Source organism: Ornithodoros turicata, chromosome 6, assembly GCF_037126465.1.
Source record: "Ornithodoros turicata isolate Travis chromosome 6, ASM3712646v1, whole genome shotgun sequence".
NCBI lineage: Eukaryota > Metazoa > Arthropoda > Arachnida > Ixodida > Argasidae > Ornithodoros > Ornithodoros turicata.
In genome coordinates this window covers 64,916,691-64,933,584 of record NC_088206.1, presented here as the reverse complement: position 1 = coordinate 64,933,584, position 16,894 = coordinate 64,916,691, and the positions used below count along the sequence as shown (strand labels likewise).

General features: G+C 50.1%; 1 protein-coding gene across 1 annotated transcript in view; it reads left to right on the top strand.

The window, feature by feature from the left end:
• Positions 1–16,894, top strand: part of LOC135397053 (complement factor B-like) — a 62,529-nt gene that overhangs the window by 23,355 nt on the left and 22,280 nt on the right. Inside the window, exons 7-12 of the mRNA XM_064628383.1 lie at positions 766–987; positions 1,061–1,231; positions 6,124–6,306; positions 6,586–6,765; positions 6,843–7,031; positions 7,138–7,376. Of these exons, the coding sequence (XP_064484453.1) occupies positions 766–987; positions 1,061–1,231; positions 6,124–6,306; positions 6,586–6,765; positions 6,843–7,031; positions 7,138–7,376 (1,184 nt within the window). The remainder of the gene's footprint in view (positions 1–765; positions 988–1,060; positions 1,232–6,123; positions 6,307–6,585; positions 6,766–6,842; positions 7,032–7,137; positions 7,377–16,894) is intronic.

Genomic DNA, 16,894 nt, shown 5'->3' with positions numbered 1-16,894 from the left:
GTGTGCTCGATTGAACGTCGGAAGAGCGATCAAGCAACCTGCATCCAGTGCTCGTTTTGGGCAAAAAAACACTTCATAATGGTCAAATAAATGTACAGAATGGACGCCGATTTATTCCCCGATAAAGAGTGACTCACCTGTATAAATTTAGGCCCTGTAACCTTGCCAGTACGGTTGGTACGACCGTAATTGCAAGAAGTTGCCATGATCGCTGCGGCGACTGTTGTGAGCACCGTAAGATGGCGGCCGGTTTCTTCACGCTCGCGCTCCCTATCCGCGATCCAGCCTTTTACAATCGAGATCAGTGACGGGAACACTGGTGTCGTCTGCTTTGAGCCTCATGCCTTTTCGCGTTCTGCGTACCGCGCGGACTAGTAGTGATAGTGGACTGCAATCATGGTTATCGAATTAACGGAATTACCGATTACCTGGAATGTAAGGACGATGGCACTTGGAGTGACCCCGTACCTTCGTGTGTTGGTAAGTCAATAGGAGTTGCTTGTCACGTACACATACAGCACCGCAGATGCACTCCGTTGAAATCAAAGTTGTGCTTGTACCATGGACTAGTAATTCACTGCTTATCAGCTCGTACACTCTTCTCTCTGACAAACTGAAGCGTTGAAAGTGTCGATTCATGCCGCTGAAAGTAATATGCCCGAGAGCTGCGAGAGAGCATGTGTTTCAAAAGCAGGTACTTGAGCGCTACATTTACCTGTAAAAGTGCTGGCTCACTTTGCTTACAATTTATGAATCTTGGCGCAGACAAAAATATCTGCCACCTGCCACAAGAGCCGGGTTATTGCCGGGAATCCCGATTCCCACCCCGCGAACGCTGGTACTTCCACGCAGAAGACGGAAGGTGTAAGCGCTTCTATTATGGAGGCTGCCGTGGCAACGAAAACAATTTTGGCTCTCATATCGAATGTGAGCAACGATGTGGTCATCCAGATTCCACAGAGCAGGATGAAGAAGAATTCAGGATAGGTAAACCTATTGTCCCACATGGTGAATACACAGTACTAAAACATACCTACTTAGAAGTGCTTTTGCTATGCAGAGTTCTGCTTCATGCCCAGTGAAGCAGGACCGTGCCTGAACACAGTAACCCGATGGTTCTACGATAAGTCTGGCGGAGTGTGTCGAGCATTCCATTATGGTGGATGCCTCGGAAACGGAAACCGTTTCCGTACAAGGCGGGAGTGTGAAACTAAGTGCGGACGTGCGCAGGGTAAGACCAAAAGGCCTCGTATTTAACAATACTGTTGTGCTCCAATTTTGTAATACTGAACTGCCATACTCTCACACAGCATGAGTGTTTTATGGGAGGGCAGCAGCGTGGAAACTAGATATTTCTTTCAGTAGAAGGATACACCGACAAGTGTGTTGCAAGCAGTTGCAAGCATCAACCTGAGTGAACCATTGGCAGGTATACCTGATGATGGCTCGCTCAAGTTTGGTACTGCTTGCAGCATACTTGTTTGTGACGCGCAACACACTCGTGGCGCAATGATTAATATATGCGGCGTTACACACAAAGCAGCTATAGATAGATAGATAAACAGATAAAGCAGATAGATAAACTAAAACGACTCCTAAGGGAAGCCAGCACACAGTAGAGGCAATGCAGACGTTGCATGCAGACCAGTGGCGAATCCAGACCCTCACTTTGGGGGGCGGGGGTTTCTTTGCTCAAGCACATAACTGGGGAAGGGAAACGGGGAAAGCTAATGCTTAACCAAATAATTTCATTCAATTATATTTGGAGGTGATCGCCCAACTGCCCACACGCTCCCTGGATCCACCACTGAGGCAGGCGGCCTACTCTCACGATTGACGGCACTCTGTGACACACAGTACAGGAGGACCTGGCGCAACTTTGGAAGAAACAGCTAAAATCGTTTCCAATGAGTGGCCATGCAGTACTGTGCGTCATACAGTGCCAACCATCTGGAAAAGTATATTTTGGTGTCGTATGCCCGCGATGCCTCTACTCTGCGCTGACCTCACCTCCGAGCTGATTTTGCTATACTAGCCTCCTTTGTGTACGACACTGCCAAACAGAATCATCCCACCATGAGCTGGAGATGACTGAGAAGTGTGCTTTTTAATTAATGAAAATATGATGATATATAAGAATAAGACAAATAATGAAAAAAATAATGGAGATCTGTGCACGCTACCAAGAGTCAAGGGACAGTGTTCAGGTCACTTTACACAGTGGTTCTACGACATGGAGACAGACGAATGTCACGAATTTGACTACAGTGGTTGTCAGGGCAACGCAAACCGTTTCAATGAGAAGATTGGCTGTGAAGCCCAGTGCCGCAAGGCTGCACGACCCATCAGCGTAGTTACACATTTGGGTACGACTGTCATATATCAACCCTTTTTGTGTCCACATGTTTTGTTTGGCTTGGACAGATGTGTTTGTAGTAAGCTGTTCTTTTAATTGCAGTGTTATCTGCCTCTGCTGTTTACATAAATTACAAAATTATATTTAACTAAAGCAATAGCTTTGGCTTTACAGATATTACAGCCTGAAGTTTTATGGTTTCAACCCCCTTCTTCACTCAATTTGCACCCTGAATTGAAGGTTGCCTCTTTAGGTTGGCACCCGGTTTTTACCCCGCAAATTGCCCTAAGTGCAAACTCAGTTGTTTGGCAGCAAATGCAGTTACATCTTCGTCTGTACCAAATCAGTACAGTTAGTATGAGTATGAGTTTGAGGTTGGGTACGAATTGAGAGCACATGTTTATTTACCCGATTATATATTGTTTATTACCCGAGCACTTTGCTCTGATGTCGCGGCCGGCTACGAATGAGCGTCGAGGTGCACAAAGGAAGCGGCGGGCCGCGAGTGTGCCGGGGTCCGTGCACAGTGCAGGGCGGTCCCTGGAAGCCGCCATGCGATAGTCGGTTAGAGGATGGCATGATCTGTGAGCGGTCGGATCGTTGCATGGTCGTCCTAATTGGTACCGTGGAGGGGGGGTTACGTGAGCGGTCCGCGAGTCAGTCGACAGGAGAAGGGCAGTCGTGGCGTGGATCATTTGCACGCCGGAGGGTAACCCTTGTAGGAATAATTCCTTAAGGAGAGCAGGGTCGAACGTAGAGGCTCGCTCGCCAAGAAGATTCTGCATGTCACGCAGCAGCGGGCTGGGGCGCCTGTCTCCCAACACTTCTGCAGTAAGCAGCTGCTGCAGTCTTTGGCGCTCTGATGCGGTTGTACGGTCAAGAATGGCCTTCCTGACAGTATCGTAAGGCTTGCTCGGCGGCGGAGCGGAAAACACGTCGATTATATGGGACGCGATGTCGTGAGGCAGAACGCTGACGACGTGGAGGAACTGAGTCAGCTGGTTGGTGATGCGTGCCAGAGCAAACTGGCACTCCACCTGGAGGAACCAGACAGATGGGTTCTTAGGCCAGAAGGCAGGGAGACGAAGGGCGTAGTGTTGGATGGTTCCGGCTTGTGGGGCCCCGGTGGTTGCATGCGGGTTGAAGGCGGACGTTGTGGGGGAAGACGTAGGCTGGTCCATACTCGGAATGTTAGGGTCACCAATGTAAAGGAGGTGGTGTCCCTCTACATGAGTCCCGACCGGCGATGATGGTATGCCACGCCCTAGTAGCACAAAACGTCGCAAAAACGTCTTTATTTTGTTAAATTAGGATAGAAGGCGATCAGGACGTCAACGCGACGTCTAGAAGCCGTAATTTATAGTACGCTTATAAGACGTACCGATTTTCCGTTTATAATACGTCTCCGTCATCTCTGTTGAAAACGTATCCTACAGGAAGACCTCCTGTAAACGTCTTCCGTTCACGTTTGCAAAGCGTACCGACTTTCCATTTATAACACGTCTTCGCCATCTCCGTTGAAGAGGTATCTCAAAGGATGACGATTTGTCTGCACTGAGTAAGTTTACTTTCGATGGGCATACTGACTGTCTCAAACCAAAAGCAGTAACAAACAAAGACGTTGTATTGATGGTTAGTTACTACTCCCAGCACTTCCCCACGTCAGTGTTATTTGTGTGCATAATTGAAGTAAAATTAGACACCTCACCCTCAGCTTTGACTCAGAGGCGAGCAGGACTATCGAGTTCGCGGGAGTTTCTAAGACAAGCAATGTATAGTGTCTGTTTTCCTTTTCCAATGGAATAGACCACCACCAAGTTTTCACTTGTCCCATCCTACAGTTGGCCATACGACCACCTCCATGCTCTGGTCTCCCTACGCGACCGCGACAGAGGGGGTAAAAAGGGAGCTTGCTCTTGTTAGGGTGAGCATAACACGGTCGGACTTGGTGGACTGTGTCTTCAGGACGTCCAGAAACACGTTTTCAAAACTCGGGAAAGCGTCAATTTATCCGGGGATAGAAGACGTTATGTAGATCAGATTGAAGACGTCTCCTAGATGAAAATGTGGTTGTGGCAAGACCTTTCCTCGACGTTAACAAAACGTTTTGTGCTGCTAGGGAGAGGCGATGACGGTGGCCTATCTCCATGGCCGCGCCGGTGGAACTGAGGCAGGTGCTCCAGGCGCGTGGTCATCTTCGTCAGCTCTGACCTGAATCCTCAATGTCAAGTGTGAACGGCGTGGTATCCATTGGCGTTCATAACGTTAGTCTGAGTTCAGCTACGTCGTCGTCAAAATTGTCACGCTAGACAAGGTTCTACCTTGTTACGTTGTCGGGTTGATCAAACTTATCACGATCTCCTAGTGTCACTGCAGGTTTTCGCGCCCATCTTAGTCCAAGTGCCATCTGAATTAGTCCAGATGCCATCTGAAATAATCCGACCGCCATTCACCTGAAAAGTCGAGATGCTATTTAATTTAATCCATGGTGTTTTTATGCGATATAGCCGTGTACTCACACGAGGGTCATTCCTGAAGAATATTCTACAGACATGTAGTGGAAGGAAAAATAAAAAGCTGCTGACAGGACTTAAATTCTGCTGCGTCTTATGCTGAACATTCGCACGGCGCCGAGATATCGAGAGTTAAAGCGGAAGCATACCAGACGACACCATTGGTCATGTCGTCTGCTACGGAGTATCTTCTGACTGAGCTGCAGGATATTCCACATGGTTAGAAGAGCACGAAAAGGCATGACTCCCATAGCAGACGACAACATTGGTACTGTCGTCTGCTACGGAATATCTTGTGATTAAGCTGCGGGATGTGCGGGATGTCTTTCCGCGCTCTTCAAACAGCAGAGAATATCCTAAAGCAGAGTCACCAGATATTGCTTCGCAGACGACGGGAACACTGGTGTCGTCTGCTTTGAGCCTCATGCCTTTTCGCGTTCTGCGTACCGCGCGGACTAGTAGTGATAGTGGACTGCAATCATGGTTATCGAATTAACGGAATTACCGATTACCTGGAATGTAAGGACGATGGCACTTGGAGTGACCCCGTACCTTCGTGTGTTGGTAAGTCAATAGGAGTTGCTTGTCGCGTACACATACAACATCGCAGATGCACTCCGTTGAAATCAAAGTTGTGCTTGTACCATGGACTAGTAATTTACTGCTTATCAGCTCGTACACTCTTCTCTCTGACAAACTGAAGCGTTGAAAGTGTCGATTCATGCCGGGTTGTTGTCGTTGCTGTTTTTAAGTGTTGAGAGAGGTCAGTCAGGCTTGCTACTCTTCGAAAAAAAACTAAAGAAAAAAGAATAACTTCACTCAGACGAAAAAGAAAAAGAAAAAATCACACACGCTCACACGCATACAAAAAAACAGACACACGGAAATGAAGATGCGCGGAAGCACGTGTCACAGGTCCAGCAGGTTTGTGGCCTTGAGGAATTGTAGCAGGTAGCCTGCCGCCTCGCGGTAATTGTCGTCTACAGACCATGCACCCAGAATCTTTGCAATGGTAAGTGGCCGCGGCTGTCCAGTGTGGAGAGGCGCTTTTCGAGTATCTTTCTCTCGTCCTCATATTTCGTGCAGTGCAGTAGTATATGGATGTCGTCTTCGCTTGTGTGGCATTGTCTACATGTAGGGTCGTCACCATGTTTAGCTAATACCTGTAAGCCCTTTTGAAAGCAGTACCAAGTCGGAATCGATGAGTGGGTGCTGCGTCAGTTCGGCTCCTATAATATCAACTGTGCATGACAGAGTACTGCACTCGAGTGGATTTCGGCTCCCATATCATCGTGGAAGAGTTTGTGAACAGCAACGTCACAGAATTCCCCGTCGACAGCCGAGTCTACCTGAAGTGCGAAGAGGGTTACATGCTCAAGGGTGCATCCAGCCTGGTCTGCGTGGAAGGTGGATGGTCTGGAAAGTCAACGTGCCAAAGTACGTCAGTATTTGAGCTGAGTATTTGAGTATTTCAGGCAGTCGCGACAGTCAGCCGTAGGAGTGAGCCCGTGCATGAACCTGTACTTGGAAATAGCCTTCGAATTTAGCACCAAACTCTGCTCTGGGCAATGAAGTCCAACATTTTACGTCATTCGATGACGCCATAATGACATTCTCTAGGACCTCTCAGTCCCCATACTGGGAATCCCTACTCATGGATGGCGCTCTCTCTTCAACATTGTTTCCATCTTAATGAGATCTTTTATATTTCCCCAGGGATCCACTGTGGCCGTCCATCGGTACCAGAGTTCGGTTGGATGAAGATCGATACCTCGTTCATAGGAGACGTAGCTTCATTCGGCTGCCAGCACGGGTATAAGCTGATAGGTCAAATGAAGCGCTTTTGCCGCCCCAACGGGGTATGGAGTGGATTTTTGGCACGTTGCGTCCTGGAAGGTACTGTACATGGAAACACACAGTTCAAGCTCATTCACCCGTAACCTTATCCCGCACATATCCACTGCAAAAAACAGAGGGGCTTTTGGCTCAACGCGGTTGCGAGAGCCCGGGTATACCAGACAATGGCAGGACGATTAGAAGGTCTTACAGACCCGGAGCAAGGGTCACCTTTGCCTGCAATCCAGGTTATAGCCTTCGAGGGGAGGATACGATATTTTGTGACCACAGGGGGTGCTGGTCACATCCACTTCCAACTTGCATAGGTAAAGTTATGAATAGCTCTGAACATATCTTCAAGCCATGTTCAAAGACAGAATCCGGCGTAAGAAATGCTTGTCTAATATATATTCACTCTGTTCGGCATTTCAGGGAAGTTCTACTACGACATGCCATCGGTCGTGGCGGAAAGGTTGATGAAGCCACTGAGAATCATACAAAACATGTCAGGTATATTGAATGCGCCCGTAGAAGAGAGCAGAGCATGGGTGCTCAACCTGAATGAACCAGGCGTTCGCCACGTGGCCTATTTCGTTATCGACGCGTCTTCCAGCATGGGCGAAAGGGACTTTTGGAAAGTCGTCGCCTTGACGGGAGCCATAATTATGAAGGTATGTAATGTCTGTCCGAAGAACAGTGATGGATATAAACAATTACAAGACCATCAATGAATGTCAAAGACTATTGCGAGAGCGGTGACATGGAAGAAAGGACAAACACGGGGACAACCACAACTTTCAACCCTTTTTTTACGTAACCCATTACTTAACATAAAACAGAACTGAACGGCTACGACATGTCCACGTTGAAAGGCCACTCGTCCTCATAAACTGTATGTGCGAGTGTGCTCCTGAGTAAAAGAGGAACAACTTTCACTCCAGTACATTTTATTTAGTCTTAGTGCCGCGAAGCAACTGTGGCTATCAGTGCCGTACAGTCGTGGAGAGAGGATAGCAATAAGGAGTGGGGGTATAGGAGGGAGCACTGAAGTCCTTAAAAATAACAACGACAAGGGACGAACACCGCAAGTCACAACACTGATGATCGTCCCGTTTCGTTGTCAGTAGTAGGGACCCAAGGATACTGATACTCAGAGGATACACGTGGCGAGGACATGGATACCGAGAGCCATCCCAATAAATCCTTAGATATAGGAGGATATTTTGGGTCAAGACCACAATCAAGAATACAAGTCCAGTTCACTAGTATTAAACCCTTTATTATCTGTAGGTCCCCAGTCTCGAGCTCGCCGTTCCCTGGTGCCACGCACTAGACTGTCGTTGTTGTGGCTCGCTGTCCCTTTTCTTCCCTTGGTCACCTGACCACCTCGTCGGTGGAGCCCTTCATCGTCCTCACTCCTGACTCCTCCCCCCTTGGAAGTTGAGGGTGTTGAGCATGCCGAGCGCCACTTGGTGGTGATTCGACTCGGGAAGGGAGAGAGTCCAGGACTGACACTGCACAGCAGTCACTTGCCACAAAGTTGAACTTGTGCACTCGAGACCTTGCTTGATACATCCCGCGGATGACCAACATTTACTCACTGCACACTTCCCCCAAAACAACGCACCTAGCAACCCCAAGCATCCCCGGGTTCGGAACAGGAAACACCCGCGTTACCCCTCATTGTTAACTCAACCGCGACAACATATCAGCGACCACGTTGTCTTTGCCTCTTATGCACTGTAATTCGATGTCGTACTGCTGCAGTGCTAGAGCCCAGCATGTCAAACGCGCAATGGAGGGAGCAGTGTGAGTTAAATATGTCATTGGATTGTGATCAGTACGAACCTTAACTCGTGTTCTCAAAATCCAAGTGTCCAGCTGCCACAGTGCCCAAATGCTTGCGTAAGCTTCCTGCTCAATTGTAGACCACCTCGCTTGTGTCGGGGTCAGTTTCTTGCTAAAAAAAAGCAACAGGTTGTTCTGTACCACAGTCCTCCTGCGTTACACAGGCTGGCACAGCTGCCAAAGAGGCATCTGTCGTTGAGATAAAGTATCTGTCGAGCCGGGGAACAGTCAATTCAGTCACAGAAGCGAGCTCAGGTTTCAGATTTTTTCATTGTCAGATTTCAGTTTCTCGAAAGCTCCATCTAGGTAAACATCCCAAGATATTTTGTTTGAGCTCTTCTTTTTCGTAAGCTCGATAAACGGGAAAACTAAAGATGCGAAGCGTTGAATATAATCCCTGTTATAATTAAATAAGCCTAACATCCTCCGTAACTCTGATTTAGTCTTTGGTAGCTTTAAAGCAAGCATAGTCTGAATCATCACCGGGTCCGGCGCATGGCTACCAGATCCGACGATGTGTTCTAGGTATTTCACCTTACTGTGCGCAGACTCACACTTCTTAAACCCACCTCCTGAGTCGTTTCGAGAACCTTTTGTAAGTGACTTAAATGATCCTGCCACGCCATCGAGTAGATGGCTACGTCATCTATGTATGCTGCGGCATACCCTTTATGTTCTCGCAGAACTTCGTTCATGACGTGCTGAAATGTGGCGGCTGCATTGCATAATCCAAACGGCATTACCTTCCAAGCACACAGGCCGCTAGGTGCTGCGAAAGAAGTGAATTTCTGATATTCCAGATCAACTGTAATCTGCCAATAACCTCGGCTCATATCTAACACCGTAAGGAAATTTGCCTTTGCTACCTCGAACAAAAGTTTGGTTACTGTTTGCATCGGGTAACGATCCGGTTGCGTTGCCGCATTCAACTGGCGAGAGTCCACACACATACGTACTGAACCATCTTTCTTCGCCACACATACAATTGGATGTGCGAACATTCCTTCAATCGGGTCAATAAAGTCCCACTGTATTAATTGCTGAATGTGTCGTTCGACCTCTGCTCTCATGGCCATGGGTACCTTATAGAGCTGTTTGAAATTCAATTCTGCATTGGGTCGTAAGGTTATTTTACGCACCCCGACTGTACACCTGCCCGGTGTCTCAGAAAAACATTGTGTAGCTTCGTCCAGAAGCCTTTGTAAGTCAGCCTCTTGACGTAGGTCCACCTCTGTATTTGAAACCTTACCAACCGAAACTGTCTGAGTCTCCACAGAGTCTTTTGTCGGGGCACTAAGTAACCGTCCAAAATCCTGCTGTACCAATACATGTGCCCCAGAACTTGTGTCGACCTGACTTTCTATAGCCAGGCCCTCATCGGCTTCCTGCCTAGCCTCAGTTGCTATTCCCCTAAGTTCCTCAAAGTCTTGGTGCGTAATCAACGCTCCCACATCATACGCTAACTCCTCCGTGGTAGCGCATAGCAACCGCCCTGGCTGGCTTCTCTCTCCCCTTAAGGCCAGTTCACACATAGCACAAGTCAGTTTCAACGGGCGCCCCGAAAGCTCCAGTTAATTGCACCTCACCACCTCTTTCCAGCAAACACTCCGACTGGATATCCTCCGGACGGAGTACTGTGACGTCAGCTCTTGAATCGACCCTAGCGACTATTACTTTACCACCTACCACAATGTCTGCCCAGTTGGTGGGTTCCTGGGTGTTCACATCCTGTCGACTGCGCCAGTCAAGAATACAAGTCCAGTTCACTAGTGGTAAACCGTTTAATATCTGCTGGCCCCCAGTCTCGAGCTCCCCGTCCGTTGGTGCCACCAGCAGACTGTCGTCGTTGCGGCTCGCGGGCCCTTTTCTTGCCTTCGTCACCTGACCACCTCGTCATTTTCTTGCCTTCGTCACCTGACCACCTCGTGAAATACAGAGCCCCTTCACAATAACGATCGGTGTCCGATGGTGTCGAGAAATGTCAAAAGGGCTTTGAGCGCTTATCGTTGCTGGGCTGGATTGGGCCAGGGACCAAGCAATATCGAGAGGGAGAAGGGGCGAGAGTCTAGCTGACGAAGAGACTCGGAGAGTGAGGTCCGGGAACGTTGGTAGTGAGGGCAATGAAGAAGAATGTGCTCCAGATCCTCTAGAGCACCACAGTGGCAGCAGGTGGGAGAGTCAACTTGTCTCAAGCGGTAACGCCACTGAGCTGTAAAGGCCACATCGAGTCGCATTCGGTGGATTAATGCAGCATCTTGATAGGAGGTGTTTTGTGGCATGCGGAAACCGAGCGTTGGATCAACTCTGCTCAACATAGATGGGGAGAGAATGTCGGTTGTCCATTTGCGGGAAGCCAGGGGTGTCACGAGGCGTCGCAGAATGGAACGACGGTCTCCTCTCAGCAGAACAATACTGGTCCGTTTCCGATACGAGTGCTGCTTCTGTGGCGCTGTCGGCCTGCTCATTTCCCACGACACCACTGTTACATATTTTTTTGACAAGTGTGAAAGACAGGCCGGGAAAAGCTAACCACGCGAGGGAAGCGCACGTTCTGGCATTCTGCGATCCGGCCTGCTTGGAACCGGATGCTCTGCGAGACGGCTGCAACGCTGGGAGCTGTCTTCAAAGGACTTCTCATCATAATAAAGGGTTCGTTGTGTTTGGGAGCTGCGGAATTCAGGTCCAGTCATTCTTAGAGTGGAAGTTCCACATCATCACTGGTGCCGAAACCCGGGACCTGTCTTCGCAGCACGAGACTTCGAACATTCGGAGAGGAATCATGGACCGGCTCAAGACCAAGCGAGCAGCACGCCGTGCACAAGTAACGAGGATAGTCAACGAGGTCATCGACCTTCGACAGAATCTCAGCGTAAATAGGACCACGTTGAATGGACTACTGGCTCGATTGGAAGTGGCCGATCGGGAACTCCGAAAGGTGAATGAAGAGATTGAAGTCTACATCAAGGAGGACGAACTCGCAACGGAATGCGAAACCGTGTTTAGTTATGAGGAACAGGCGGCCAATGCCATGGCCGAGGTGCAAACCCGTCTAGCCGACCTTCACTCCGTGGAACAGCAGGCAACTTCGGTGACCTCAGAGGCTCTTTTGCCTGCCACGCCACGAGCCAGCGAGCAAGCTCCGGCAGGCGTCAATCTCCCAAAGCTGCAACTGATGACTTACGGGGGTGAGCTCACCCAATGGCAGATGTTCTGGGAGCAATTTCGCACTGCGGTGCATGACAACCGGCGACTCAACAAGACTGAGAAGTTTCAGTACTTGACCACTTTGCTGAAAGGCCGAGCTGCAGCCGCCATCCGTGGGTTGCAGGCAACTGCTAGCAACTATGACGACGCCATCGAGATCCTGGTAGAGCGCTTTGGAGATACGTACCAGATTGAGCGAGAGTATCTGGCCAAGCTACGAACTTTGCCAGGGGTAAAGTCCCGAAGAGACCCGTTAGGGCTCCGACGTCTGTACGACCACGTTCAAGCCAATGTTCGTGGCCTGAAAGCCCTGGGTGTAATGACAAGCAGCTACGCACCAATGTTGGCGGACATCCTTCTGTCGGCGATCCCTTCGGAAATGGTTGTCGAGTATCACAGGACCGTGCGGTATGGAACGACTGCCCTCCGCGACACTACAGCCGTTCAGAGCGTGACGGCCACACCGGAAGCTCAAGTTGCTACAGCCGAGGGAGGCACAGATGAGTTGACTAAGGTTCTCAACTTCATTGGCATCGAATTGGAGAGTCTAGAGCGATCGGGGGTCAAAGACTCCAAGCCGCCATCGGGGACTAAACCGTACCATGCCCAAGGAGGCAGGAGTGTTCCCACTGGGATGGTTCTTCAAAGTACCACCGAGAGCGCTATAAAGTGTGCATTCTGCTCCTCAGTTCAACACGACACGGTAGACTGCCAAGAGAACCTACCAGTAGCCGAGAAAATGAAGAGGCTGGCGAAAGAGATGCGGTGCTTCCGGTGCACCAGAAGACGACATCGTTCAAGGTACTGTCGCGCCAAAGTGACCTGCAGCAGTTGTGGCAGCAGGTACGTTGACGTAGTCTGCGACCCGTCGCGATCACATCCTGGACGTGCTTCTGACGCCGTGGCGATGACCAGTGTGATGGCAGCGAGCAACCAGATCATAAGTAACAAAGACAAGCGACCTCATGACACGGAGGTACTACTACAAACTTTTCGGGCTTGGGCTTCATCTGACACTGCGTGTACCCAGCTACGAGGGGTGGTGGACGGAGGGAGTCAAAAAACGTTCATTCGAGAGGATATTGCGCAAAAGCTCAAGTTACAAGTTGTTGGTGAGGCGAAACTACACATCCACACCTTCGCAAACCAAGCCACAACCACCAAAGTCCACCTGGGGAGAGTAGTAGAAGTGCACCTGCGAAGCCAGTACAGTTCACTTGACTACGTGATACGTGCAGTCACTATCCCGTTCATCTGCCAGGATCTTCCCGAAGTGCCTACCACTCAGCAGTTTGTGGAATTGTTACGAGGAGAAGGACATCTAATTGCGGACGACGTTCTATTCCCAAGCGTGAACTGTGAAGCAGGCATTGGTCTACTGGTTGGCAGCGACGAATTGTGGAGACTCTTAACAGGAGACGTGAAGAGGGACAAACAGGACGACAGATTGGTAGCCATTGATACGGTCTTTGGCTGGACCTTCTAAGGACCCTCTCGTCTCAGCAGTGAGTGCACGGAACGATCGACAACAGCCGTGTGCGTCCTAAGGATGGGATGCACAGCCGAAGAACAAGACGTGATAAAAAACTTCTGGGAGTTGGATAGCATCGGCATTCGGGATGAAGTCATGACCAACACCGAATATGACCAGCTAGTGCTGGATGAGTTTAAGCGAAACATTAAGATGCTGGACGGACGCTACGAAGTGGCCTTGCCATGGAAAAGTCTCAAGGGGGAGCTAGGCAGCAACCTTGAAGTCGCCGAAAAGCGGTTGCAAGGGCTTGTGAAACGTTTAGCCCACAGTGACGCCATCCAGCAGTACGACGAGGTCATCCGGAACTACCTAACAAACGGGCACGCGGAGGTAGTCACCACCAACTGCGCGAAGCCTGGGCGGATCTACTACATGCCTCACAGAGCTGTAGTCCGTAACGAGTCATCAACCACAAAGGTTCGTGTGGTGTTCGACGCCTCGTCGCACGCGCCAGGTGTTCCTTCACTCAACGATCATCTGGAGAAAGGCCCGAAATTAGGAGCTGATCTAATTCCCGTATTGCTGCGCTTCAGATTACACAAAGTAGCAATCACCGCTGACATTCAAAAGGCGTTCCTGCAGATTGGCATCAAAGAAGAAGACAGGAATGCGCTGAGGTTTTTGTGGTTCTCTCAAGCTCCATCGCAGAACAACCCACACCCAGACGTCCAGTGCTGGAGAATGACAAGAGTGCCTTTCGGTACGACGTCAAGTCCCTTCTTGTTGACTGCGACTTTGCAGCACCATCTACGGTCTGTGGACGAGCCCGATAGAGACCTTGTTAACAAATTAATTGACGCATTCTACATCGACGATCTACTTCTTGGCGTAGCCAACGATGAAGAAGGAAAGAAAATCGTCCAAAGGGCTCAAGACCTCCTAGAGAAGGCAGGCATGAAGTTATCGAAATGGACTTCAAATTCAGCTGAGCTCCAAGACATGTTCTTGAATACACACGTTGGCAGCCTGAACGACAAGAAGCAGTTTTCAGAGCTGTCGCAGACCAAGGTCCTCGGTGTGGCGTGGGATAGGCGCAGCGACAGGTTACGGTTCTCAGCGGATCATCTCATGGAAGTAATCTCTGACATGAGAGACACCAAGAGGGCTATATTGGGAGCGTCCGCTAGGCTGTTCGACCCGTTAGGCTTCTTATCCCCGTACACTATCAGAGCTAAGATGCTCTTCCAAGAGCTTTGGAAGGCCAAGCTGGATTGGGATACGAGAATTCCTGACGATTTGGCCAAGAAGTGGCATGCGTGGCGCGCTGAGCTACCCGACCTACGGGACGTGTCCGTGCAACGATGCGTACTCCCGGAGAGTGGTTCGGTACGGTACCAACTCCACATCTTCACAGACCTAGGCCTATGGAGCGTGTGCATTCCTTCGAAGCACAAGTGACACCATGGAGACGAAAGTGGTTCTACTCTTCGCCAAATCACGCGTGGCGCCACTGAAAGTCATCACGCTACCCAGACTAGAGCTACTGGGAGCTGTGGTCGGTGTTCGAATCGGGAAATTTCTACATCAAGCACTGGCTCTACCGGATGAGGAGATGACTTTCTGGACAGACTCCACTATTACACTGAGTTGGATCCAGAGTACAGCAAGCAGGTGGAAACCCTTCGTCAGAAACAGGGTAGCTGAGATCCAAGAAAAGAGCAGTGTGCAGCAGTGGAGGCACTGCCCTGGGTATGAGAACCCCGCGGACGCGGTGACGAGAGGACAAACTGTCAAGACGTTGTCTCGAAACAAACAGTGGTTCGAGGGGCCATCTTGGCTTTCGAAGCCGGAGCAGTTTTGGCCGGAACAGCATCAGAATGATGTCAGTGCCTTCAGCAGTGTCACGGATGAAATGACAAAAGCGGCGGTTCTGACAACTGGCGCAGAAGCAACTTCCCCTTTGTTCGACCTTGCTACGTACAGCGACTACAACCGCGCTCTGCGCGTTACCAGCTGGGTCAGAAGGTTCACGGAAAACTGCCGTCGTAACGTGCGAACCACCGGGCCGCCTACAGCCATCGAGATAGCAGAGTCAGAGACGTTTTGGGTGAAACACACTCAGAAGGAAGTGTTTCCGGAAGAGATTCAAGCGCTGACAAAGAATCGTAGAATCAGCGAAACTTCAAGGATAGCTCAGCTCAACCCTTTTCTCGACGAAGGTGGAGTAATGCGGCTAGAGGGCCGGCTTCAGTGTTCAGACAACTGTGAGGATATCAAACATCCCATCATACTACCGAAATGCCACGCCTTGGCTAGGCTGATTGTTATGAACACGCACCGACGCATGCTACACGGCGGGGTACAGACGACAATGTCGGCTTTGCGTGAAAGATGGTGGTTGCTTCAAGCTAGACAGGCAGTGAAGTCGGTCATCCACCGGTGTGCTGTCTGCGTGAGATTCCGGGCACGACCAGCGTCTGCGCCAACAGCACCGCTGCCAGCTACCCGGACCGACCCGACTCACCCATTTGATACCACGGGTGTGGACTTTGCTGGCCCCCTATATGTGAAGACCACAACCAACACGGCATCACCAAAGTGTTATGTCGTACTTTTCACTTGTGCGACCACGAGAGCTGTACATCTGGAGCTGGCGACGGATTTAACAGCGAGAGCCTTCGTCATGGCATTCCGGCGATTTTTGTCAAGGAGAGGGGTACCGTCTACCATCTACAGCGACAACGCTCTGGCCTTCAAGAAAGCGGCGCGAGACATCCGAGAGCTCTGGAAAGCCATACGCAGCACCGAGTTTCAAGATTTTGTCCCGACAAAACGGATTCACTGGCAATTTATAGTCGAGAGGGCAGCCTGGTGGGGCGGCATGTTGGAACGGATGGTTCGAACTGTCAAGAACTGTCTACGCCGATCCCTGGGTCGCCAAAGTCTCACATTCGAGGAGCTAGAAACGCTTCTCTCAGAAGTAGAAGCTGTCGTAAACTCAAGACCATTAACCTTTCTACATTCGAGTCCAGAGGAACCCATCGCGCTCACTCCAGCGCACCTGCTGATCGGAAAGGCCTTGCCGGCCTTGCCGGAACAACCTGCGGCTCCTGTGAAGCCTTCGACAGCCAGTACAGCGGTCAAAAGATGGCGTCACCGACAACAGATTGTGGACAGGTTTTGGAAGAGGTGGAAACACGAGTACCTCCTTGAACTTCGGTCGGCACATTTGTGTCGCGCTCAACGTAACCAAAGAGCAATTGGCGAAGGTGATGTGGTCCTACTGCATGAAGACAAGGCGCCAAGGAGCATGTGGAAGCTCGTGAAGGTGACCGAGCTGTATAGGGGGCGAGACGGCAACGTACGTGCCTGTCAAGTCAGGCTACCCAGTGGAACTGTGACTCGTCGCCCTGTGCAGTTACTGTACCCATTAGAACTTGACTGTAATTGACTCTTGAGTGACTTGAACGTTTTTTTTTTTTTTTTTTTTTTTGCGCGGGGGAGGATGTTACATATTTTTTTGACAAGTGTGAAAGACGAGGCCGGGAAAAGCTAACCACGCGAGGGAAGCGCACGTTCTGGCATTCTGCGATCCGGCCTGCTTGGAACCAGATGCTCTGCGAGACGGCTGCAACGCTGGGAGCTGTCTTCAAAGGACTTCTC